The 11,008-nt window shown below is 43.4% G+C and overlaps 1 protein-coding gene across 1 annotated transcript in view; it reads left to right on the top strand.

Annotated features, from left to right (window-relative positions):
* The first annotated feature begins 3,591 nt into the window (after positions 1-3,591).
* Positions 3,592-11,008, top strand: part of GRAMD2B (GRAM domain containing 2B) — a 98,287-nt gene continuing 90,870 nt past the window's right edge. The window contains exon 1 of the mRNA XM_012927385.2: positions 3,592-3,829. Within this exon, the coding sequence (XP_012782839.2) occupies positions 3,705-3,829 (125 nt within the window). The 5' untranslated portion in view covers positions 3,592-3,704. The remainder of the gene's footprint in view (positions 3,830-11,008) is intronic.

The following is an 11,008-nucleotide window of genomic DNA, read 5'->3' as shown; positions in this document are numbered from 1 at the left end:
ATCTCATGCACACTGGTGGGTCCTTGACCCAGCCTGACTTGGCCCTCCTCCTATCCTGGAAGGAACAGCAGCCTTGCCTGACTGACCCACACTCATTCTGGTTCTCACTGTTAGGTGCTACATCCCAGCCCTGCCTGGACCACCTCTAGACCCAGCTTTCTTGTGGTTCAACAAGTACAGAGACCTAGCCCAGTCCATCTTACATCCACCCTAGCTCTCACGAGTACCAGTGAGTGCTGCAGTAGAGCCCAGGCTGGCACACCTCAGACCCAGTCCACACTCATGCCAAGGGACACAACAGTCATGTCCAGCCCAGTTGCTGCTCTTGCACTCACCAGGGGGTACCACTACCCATCCAATGCACCATCTTAGCTCCCCAATCAGGCCGGCTCCCAGCCACAAATCTTACAGGTGCCAGTGGTTGCTCTGACCCAGTTCTGTCTTGGCCTTTGCCATCAGATGCTGCAGCCTGACCCAGTTCCAACTCTCACTGCTGGTGTTGCCCAGCCTGCTCCCATCCCTGGCATATGCAAACCAGTAGTTGCGATGGCCTAGCCCAGTACGGCCTGCACTCTAGCCTGGCTCCTGCACCCACCAGTGTGCTAAGGTTTAGCCTGGCCCTGCCTGGTCCAACCACCCCACCCCACCACCTCGTCAAACCAACCCACACACTTGCTGACAAGCAGAGCTACGTTTCCAGGCCTGACCAACACCCAGGCCTGAATCACATGCTCACCAGCAGGAACTATGTCCCATCAGGGAAATTTCCCAAGTCCCCACCAGGCCCATTCCCAGACCCAGATCTCACATGTGCCAGTAGGTGCTTGGCCCTTACCCGGCACAGTTTTCTGCTGTATCTTGGTCTTTGTGTGAGCCAGTGGATGTTGTGGCCGTGGGTGCTACAGCCTGTTCTCTACTCCAGTACCCACGAATTTCTTGTGGTTCCATGATCATACCTAGCTCAGCTTGTTACTACTCTTAGCGCTTGAGCACATCAGCAGGTGTTGTAACTCAAACACCCCAGAGGAAACATCAGCATCCCCACTTTCCCCTCTTCTTTGCTGACTCTGTCTCTGCTTCCTGGTGTTACCTGTCTGGCTCCTGAAGGCATTCGAGTTTGTGACCCTTGCTCCAGACTTCCAGCAATCTCATCTTTGGCACAATTTCTTATGATAAGGAATTAACTCAGCATCTTACATAAGAGTTGGGTCAATACTGTTTTAACTGCTCCAAAGTGCTTCTTGTAGACTGGTAAACTACTACCTACATGAAATACCATAAGATCCAAACAGCTGCAGCCCCGGTCCAGCTTATCCCTTTCTGCTTCCATGGTGTCTTGCTCATGACCATTAAACTATTCTCTCATGACTTTTGCCTATAGGGAAAGTTTGGGCTCAGCACACTAGTATCTAGACTGCTTCACAGCCTGCCTTCTATACAGATGTTGATGCTCAAATCCATATCTTACTTCACCAATACAGACTATGTCACACACACACACACACACACACACACACACACCTGCCCCAAGCCCTGTCCTTTGTCTGCTCATTGAAACTCAACTCAAACCCTACCTTGTTTCTATCAGATTGTCCCATGTCATCCCAGTTTGAACCGATCGTGCCTCTTTTCAATGTAAATGGTCCAGAAACACTTGCTGAATGAGTGAATCACAGGAGGGCCGCTTTCTTAGTACTGAATTATGATCAAGTTGCTTATCCTTAAGAAGTGTCTTTATTTACAAAAAAAAAATGCAATTTTGGCAAGAATTGAATATTGTTTATAAAATTATTTATAAGAGCTGCTACAGACACTCTAAAAAGAGTAGATAACACAGAGACTCAAGAATGGCACATGTGCTGACTCTGAGCCTCTTACTCTTTGTTATCATTTCAATGAGGCACATTTCTCTTCCTAATTGCACTGCTGGAACAAAGAACTATTTCTTGACATAGTTTGTTGCTGCAACTAGCACAGAACTTTCCTTAAAAGTTTGCAAAAATTTTGCAGGAGCACATGGGAAACTCACCCTTTAAAAAATATGCCCAAAGAGTCAGAGCTGTTGTTGGAATTTCCTTCATTAGAACTATTTCATTCTTAGTTAAGTACCGCCCCAGGTTGAAATTCAGACTTGCCTGAGAGAGAGCAGCACACAACACTGTATTGGTTATTCACATCCATGCCAATTAGACTTGAACATTCAGTAGAAGCATCAACTCCATGCAGGCTGCTGCTCCTAGATGAGATAGAGTGATTGACTTAATCCAATCTTTTGGTATAATTTGTGACTTTCTAAGGACATTTCCAATTCAACTACAGCATAGAAATAAGGAAGCAGAGAGAAGATGCAGACCACGCCATCAATGAGGGACAAGAAGGGAAGCTGGGCGTGGTCCCTTGCTGGAGCTGGAGCAGGAGTGTGGAGGATGGAAAGGGGTGTTTTCTGAAAACAAGGGTAACTGCCTGTCACAGACAGCCCAGCCCAGCTCCGAGGGCTTAGCATTCAGGAAATTCTCTTCTAGTCAGAGCAAAATCCAAAGCAAAGCAGGATAAAGTTGGTCACCTTCTTAGGCACCACTGGCAAAGATAATATGTCTTATTTCGAAAGCGTGCTTGGAGACAGTACTGCACACGGAGCGACACAGCCCTGTCCCTGCCTGGTTATCAGTGGGAGAGCAAAGTGCTAATAAGGCCAAGGCTAAAGGTCTGATTTCCCAGGAAACTTGGTTCTCTTCCACAGCCAGAAGCTGTGAGCGTCTCTTAGGTCAAGGACAGCAAGAAGAGAGAGTGTAGCTTCTTTCAGACAAGGTTCTTGGAGTTCCTAGGAACACTCATGGAAGAACACTAATAACTTTAAGTCAGTCATATGAAGAAACAGGTCTCCTGAGTTTCCTGAAGTCTGTAAAATATGGATCAAGATCCTAATATACAGAACATATAGAATATTTGCAAATTCCCACAGCACGTTCTCCGATACCATTTCATCCTACGCCTGCGCAGAAGATGCGGCAGATATCAAACACAGCAGGATGGGGGCCACTGGGGGGACTCCATCAGTAAACAAGAGATAGAGCACAAACTCTCACCTCCCAGTGTGTGTGTGTGTGTGTGTGTGTGTACTGGGCACAGGTCCCTGCCTCCTGCAAGGACCTTCCATCAGCATTCCAGAACCCTTCAGGTCCCAAGAACCAGGGAGTACAGCTTTAAGCATCCAGTGCATCAGCTGCAGTACAGTGAGGGCCGGCCACATTCTGAGTGTGCAAGGCTCCATTCCACATTGCTCACCCCGCTGGTCACAGAAAGCATCCTCGCTTCTCATGACTTGATGCTGCCTGACTCTGCTCCTCTGCTTCCTTTAAGTGTTTGCATTTTCCCATAGACTTTTCTACCTAGAAAAGTATTCTCTAATTAGGGGTCTCCCTATGAATCTGCTAAACTGTGAACTTTCCAAACATGGCTATTTCTCCCTTTAAAATAATCGTCGGCATGATGAAAACCACCCCATATCCTACCTACACGTTACTCATTAACTGACTTGAAAAAAAAAAAAAAACAGCCTCAGCTAGATTAGGAGTCATGTGAAGAAATGCTTCCTGCAATACAGGAACGGTTTGGAGCTGCAGCTCAGCGATTTTCACTTCTTTCGGGAGCTCCAGACATGAGGATGTGAGCTGGGTCTCACCTCCACAGCAGACACAGGTACAATGGTGAAAAAGAGGCCGTCTTCCAATGACACGGTCTTCCGCTTTGAGCTCCCTGGCAGTCCCAAGAAAGGCAGAGGAGAGGCCCTGCACAGCTCCACAGACAGCCCCGGCTCCGTGTTTCTGAGGTGGGTACAGCGTGGCCTCCCAACAGGTGGCCCTTGAGGGAGCGCCTTCCTCAGTTCCATCTGGTAGCAGTCTGCCAAGGGCATGGAGAAGGTAGGGCTGGGTATCTGGGAGGGTGAGTTTGTAAGAGATTCAAGACGGAATGTGATTTTTCTGATCAGAGCTTACTGCAATCATCCCAACCACTACTTGTATGACCACTAGTCTGGGGAGCTCGATCTTAGTGCCTTCGCTTACATGTTTGAAACCCTGGAAGAGTGGGCAGTTCCTCTATTCCTGGCTTACTACAACTCCAGTTCCTAAACGTAAAGTCTACTAGTGAAATGAAAACCCTACTTTTGCGTCAGACCTACCTTCTTTCTTCTTTTTATTGAAATGTTAAGATAGCAGTCCTAAATTAAATATTAGAAAAGCACTAACTGTGCTATGGCATTCAGGTTTGGCAAGGCTCAGAACACTTCGTTTTTACCTGTACACAGTAATATCTAACTCAACTCTATCCTGATACACGTATACTTAGAATGAAAATTCATTCATCGAGTCTTCATTTTTTCTAGCAAGTTTTAAACTGTAGAGTCATGTAGATGCGGAAATCAAATACAAGGCAGTTCCTCATCTACCTTCATGTCAACTTAATGTAACTTTCACATCAACTTCAAGTGAAAGCAAAATATTGACCTCTACATCCAAATTACTTTTTGATCAAGGCAGTCAACAGTTACGCTTGATCACTGGTTTTACATTCTTAAAACATTGTATATCATTCACACAGAGTGCTTTATAGTGTAGCTCTTACAAATTCAATAGAAAACAAAGATATCCCTTATTTCCATGACATTCACATATCAGAATGTCGTTAGGAAAGGAAATTGAATACTTTTTAAATATTTGAGGATCCAAAGACAGCATTTATTCACGTTTAGTTTGATACATCTGTCCTCCATATACCTTACTTTTCTTAACCACTGTTTAATGAATCTGTCTCACTTTACTTGTACTGGTGATTATTTGAACCGAAGTGTAATTCTCATGTCTGAAAATGCAAATCTTGCATTATTTCCATGTTTTGCTCAACTTCAAGTGGCTCTCAAATACCTCTGTCTACTTATCCCATCTCTTAAGTATATTATCACGGCAACTATTATTTACAACTCAAGTTCTAACCATGAAAAAATTTAATTAAATGCAGCAGCAGACAAATAAGAGATTACAGAAAGGATAATCTAAGCTAATGCTGCTTTCATCATTATAAATAAACACATAGAATTTAAAACAACACAAAACCCTCAGAGAGCCTTGTAAATTTAAGAGTCATGCAAAAGGAATCCAGCCCTAAGTCACCTGCACATTGAAGTCCTCAATATCCAATCTTTCTTTCCATCTGTAAGTGTTTCTGTAAAATGTGCACTGGAACAAACCCCAAGTCACTGGGCATGTCTCCAAATAGTTTGGGCATTGGACAACTTTTAGCCTAGTGGAAAGATTTCTTTTTAATGTGTATAAAATTGTTGAAAAAGTTTTTGTGGAAATATTCAGGGACACAGTGGCTAAATTTCTGCAGTCAAAAATAAGATCAAGTAAACATTTCCCTTTCCCTCTACATAAATATTAAAAAATTACATAGCTGTTGTGAGATCCCATTATTCTTTCCATGAGCTGGACCTGATAAACATCCTCTTAAACCACCCAAGTTCTTTAAACAGGCACAGGCAGAATTTATGCAGTGTTTTCATTCAGCTGTTCAACTCAGCAAAGGTTTACTGAGTAACTGTTATGTCTAACGTGGAAAGTCCAGTGGAATAGTCTGAGGTGAAAGAGACAGAGCCCCTGCCCTCAGGGAAGTTATTAAGATCAGAGACAGGCAGAAGTGTGTGCACAACTACATACATCACTGCATAACTGAAAACTTAATCTATTTACTTGTTGTAGGAGAACAATCAAAGAAGAGCTAGAGAATAGATGAGGAAAACCAAGTTAGATAGGGTGGCAAATAGAGTAAACCAAAGAGGTGATATTTCGAGCAACTCAGAGAACGCAGAAGATGCAACCATGAAAGACTAGGAAGGAGTGCATTGCTCAGACAAGGGTAGGACTGTGAATCTTGGCCACGTGTAAGAAGTGAGGCATCCAGCAACAACAGAAAATGGGTGGGGGAGGAGGGTCTGGAATCTATCCCAACTGTAACATCAGCCACAGAGTTTAGAGACAGAGGGTTATCATGGGGTGTTCCCTACAGAGCAGCCCTTGTCACTCCTCATTCAGTGGATCTGAGTGATGTTCCTCAACATCTAACTGATTTGGCTGTTCAATGTTTTCCAATCTGGAAGGTGTAAAGTGGTGCCTTAAGGTGGTTTAAACATGTATTTCACCTCTAACAGCAGGAGGAACATCTGTCCCTCCCATTCCTTTTCTTGCTTAATGCCTAGTTATGATTTACAAATACTTGGTGCAGGAAGGTCAGCGTCTTTCTCTCTCTCTCTCTCTGTTTCTCTCAGTTTCTGACAATTTAAAAAATGCTCCAGACACTGATTTTGTTGTTGTTGTTGTTGTTGTTATATGGGTTCAAAAAAAGTTTCTAGCATATCACTTTATCCTCACTTTCTGTTACATCCAAGTTATGTTTAATTTGATGGTGTGTTAAGTTTTCATTTGCACATTCTATGACTCACTGAAGAAACCCTTGTCTACTCTGAGGTCATGAGCACATTTGCACGCCTCTGCTTCTACAAGTTTTCCCTTCAAATGGGGCTCTTAGGTTTGGAGTTGATTTTGCTTCTGATGTGACTTAAAGCATTTTAATATTTTATATAACTAGTGAATGCTTTCATATTATTTACTAGGTTGTTCTTTCTACATTAATCTGCAAGATGAACTCCATTATACATCCTTTTACACATGATTTTAATTATTATTCCTTTATAATAAAAAAATGGAGGAATATGAGTCAGCTTTAGTTTAGAAGTGTTTAGTCACTGTCATCCCAGGGTTCTTCCATTTAAATGTTCAGACCGGCTTGTGAAGTCAGATCTCTATTTTAAAATTGAAATTGTGTTGGCTCTGTTGTTGAATCTGAGAACTGTTGACATCTTTATAGTGTTAAGTGCACCTTTTCATAAACATGGGATGTTCTTTCGTGTATTGAGGTCATTGTTAATGTTTCTCAATAAAGGTTTAGAATATTCCTTTTCAAAAAGATTTATTTATTTGAAAGACAATTAAAGAAAGAAAACAGGGAAGAGAGATCTTCCATATCTTTGCTCACTTCCCAAATGGATGCAACAGCCAAGGTTAGGACAGATTAGTCAGGAGCCAGAAGCTTTGTGTGCATCAGGAGGAAGTACAGGGGACTGTGGGACTTGGAATGCAACAGACCAGGCCTCTCTTGCACAAGAATTAGAATTCTGAGTAGGAGAGAACAGAACCCCTAAGTGGTGGTCCTTGCCAGGAGAACAAGGATCATATTGCCTTTCATAGACTCCTGGGCCCTGCCCCATAGTCCATTGCACAAAGCATTCTGTGGTGTCTAACGCACCTGCTCTCTCCAGCTGTCAGTCTTTGGAACATGCTGGAAGCCCACCTTGGATCACCTTGGAAACCCTTCTTTATTTTTCCAGATGCACCTTTGGAAAGTCTGGCATAAATTCTGCAGTATCCTCCACTCCCAACCCTCAGAAGAACAGCTTCTTAATGGTTGGTCTTATATCCCATGTCAACCATGTAAGAACGCCCTGCCATTCAGATGGACTTATTACAAAGCCAACGTCTTTGTAGGTTAACATCTACACTCCCTTATGGGCCCTTCCAAGGGGCTGGATGGTTCCCAGCGAGGTGTTCCCACACGTACATTTTTGTACAATGTGACAATGTACACACAATACTGCAATTCCAATCACCCTCTCCCTCCATGCCGGTTCTCCCTCAGCTGCATGTCCCTCCACTCAAATGGCCAAGGAATTTTTTTAATCTGCTGTTTAATGATAATATAGATTTGGATTAGTGGAGTTTATAAATCCAGGGCTACAGATAATCTCATGATATAAATGTGTTCTACTGGGGTCATGCATTGAAAGTATATGGGGCGGGGCTCGGCGGCATGGCCTGGTGGCTAAGGTCCTCGCCTTGATCCCATATGGCCGCTGGTTCTAATCCCGGCAGCTCCACTTCCTCTCTATCTCTCCTCCTCTCAGTATATCTGACTTTGTAATAAAAATAAAATAAATCTTTAAAAAAAAAAAAAAGAAAGTATATGGGGAATGAGAGAGAAACAAGGTTTGAAATATATGAAGCCTGAAGCCAGTCTCTGGCAAGTTCTTTCAGTCACTAAACTGAGTGTTGAGTAGGCTATCACAGCCTGCTCAAAACAGACATTCTCTCCTGCTATGAGTGTACGAAGGAAGATCTCTCTCTGACTCTCTGTGTGTTAGTATGTGTGTTTGTCCCCTGCTGTCTCTATTTCTCCTTCAAATAAGAGGATTTTAATTAAAAATGTAAAGCCTGATATTTTGTAGCACAGCATTAAGGCACCATCTTCAATGCCAGCATACTGTATCAGTGTGGTCTTGAGTCCCACCTACCCTGATTCTGCTCCAGTTTCCTGCAAATGCACCTGAAAAGTTACTGGAAGATATGGAAGATACTCCAAGTACCTGGAATGCTACCATCCATGTAGAAGACCCAAATGGAATTCCTGACCCGTGGCTTTGGCCTGGCCCAGGTCTAGCTGTGGAGACCGTTTGGGAAGTGGACCAGCAGAGAGAAGATTCCTCTCTCCCTCTCTTTACTCGTGAATGTGTGTGTTCCTTTTCTATCACTCTGCCTTTCAAATGAAAATATTTTTAAAACTTTAACAAACTTTAGTCTTAATCTTTGAACAATTTTAAATGAAATTTTAAAGCTACATTAAAATATATTATGGATCAAATCAACTTAAAATCCTCACTTCTGTTAAAAGTTTATCTTAGCTTAGCTTTTTTTTTTTTTTTTTTTTTTTTAATAAGAATGGGAGTTTGACCTGGAACTAAGGCAACAGTCAAGACACCCATGTCCCATATCAAAGCACCTGGATTCAATCCTCAGCTTTAGTTTCCAATTCCAGTTTCCTGTTAAGGAAGAGCCAGGGATACAGCAGATGACAGTGCAAGTAGCTGGGTCCCCACCATGCACTTGTGAGGCCTCGACTGAATTTCAGCTCTTAGTTTTGGCATCAGCCTAAGCCCAGCTTTTGCATGGATTTGAAGAATGAGCCAGCAGATAACAAATCTCTGGTTCTCTCTCTCTCCCTTTCACTTCCTTAAATAATAACAAGTTCATTTACATTACTTAATCTTCATTTATTTATTACTCAATTAGCCTGTGTATTTAACACAAACAAACCAGACCAGTACAACTGAGTAACGTCCTGTGTAGTTTTGTGGAAGATCTTGCAGGGAGCTTTCAGGAGGCACAGTATTAGCCGTGCCAGGAAGTATAAAAGTGATGAATGAGTGCTTATATATAACACAGCAGTGAAAATGAGTATCTCTTCCATCTGCAGTGGCTTACTCATGGGAACTTCTTACAGAAGTGACCTTGTAAACCACCATGGCTTTTCACAATGCTTCTCTCCATTGCTCAGATGAGAACAAATAACAAAAAGAAATCCCCTGTTGCTGCTGTGTGGCAAAAATAAGCCCATAAAATCAGCTCAGGTAGTGAATGCACAGATACATGGCCAGATAACCATTATCTAACTTCGCTGCTGTTTTCCTAGCTGCCTTGACTTCAAATCACTTGCACTGTTTGCAAAAATCTAATCTACCTTCAAGAATCATTCACTTCATTCATATTTAAATTTGATTTATTTATTTGGGGAAGGGAAGGAGGGAGAGAGAGAAAGAACTCCCATTTACTTGCCACATCTGGGATTAATCCAGGATAAAGTTAGAGGCTGAGAATTCAGTCCAGGGCTCCCAAGGAGGTGAGAGAAATCCAATCACTTGAGCCATTATGGCTGCTTCTCTCTCTCTCTCTCTTTCTCTTTCTCTCTCTCTCTCTCTCTCTCTCTCTCTCTCTCTCTCTCTTTCTTTTTACTGCAAAGGTAGATTTACAGAGAGAAAGAAAGACAGAGAAAGATCTTCCATCTGATGGTTCACTCCCTAAGTAGTTGCAACGGCCAGGGCTGAGCTAATCTGAAGCCAGGAGTTCCTTCCAGGTCTCCCATACAGGTGCAGAGTCCCAAGGCTTTGGCCCACCCTCTACTGCTTTCCTAGGCCATAAACAAGGAGCTAGATGGGAAGTGCAGCAGCCAGGACATGAACCAGTGCCCATATGGGATCCCAGCAGATGCAAGGTGAGGGTTTAGGCACTGAGCCATCACACTGGGCCCTATGGATGCTTCTCAGCACCTGATTTAGCAGAAAGCTGGTATAACGAGCCTGATCCCAGGGAAATGATCAAACCCAGGCACTCCAATGTGGGCTGTGGACATCTTAATCACTAGGGTGAGAATTCAGTCACCAAGGGTCACTCAATGGTGACATTTACAGCCTAAAGGAGATGTGAGTTTCAGAAGCAGCCATGGTACTGTTAGAAAGAACAAAGCCAAAGGGCCCTACCTGGGATTCCCAATTCTGCCCTGACCCCTATGTGTGATTCTGTGGGATTCAGTTAGCTATAGAAAAGCCCCTCAAATTACAGTGAAGTCACTACCTAAATGCGTTGTAGGTTCAAAGTACCATACATTGACAATGCATTGAGTCTATTTAAGCTACCAAAGGTGGTTGCCCAGCAGCACAGCATCCCCCACAACACCAGCTATTTTCCCTCATGCCTGGATTCCTGAGTGGGAGCTGCAGCCACTGCCACTGCCCAGTTTTGCAAGAGAGGATCTTCCTGTGGACTATCACCAGCCCCGGAAAAGAGCAAAATTCAAAGTGCACTTTCTGTTCAGTGACTTTTGCTTTCATATGGTCATAAAGCAGAACGAACATAAGTCAGATCATCATGTTCAGGACTGATGGTATCTGCCTAGGTCGGTGACATTTGCTCCGAGTGTGGCAGAATGAGGAACAAGTGTCACAGCCAATTTCATTGCACAGCTATGGAGTTCTCTCTGGGACCCCTGTGTAGAGGCAGCACGTAGACTGGGGCACAGCTGTAGCTTTGTCACACACAAGTTATGCTTTTTCTTTGGGATTCTGTCT

The sequence above is a fragment of the Ochotona princeps genome, chromosome 19, assembly GCF_030435755.1.
Source record: "Ochotona princeps isolate mOchPri1 chromosome 19, mOchPri1.hap1, whole genome shotgun sequence".
Classification (NCBI taxonomy): Eukaryota; Metazoa; Chordata; class Mammalia; order Lagomorpha; family Ochotonidae; genus Ochotona; species Ochotona princeps.
The sequence above is the reverse complement of the archived record's forward strand: the minus strand, read 5'-3'. Positions and strand labels throughout refer to the sequence as shown.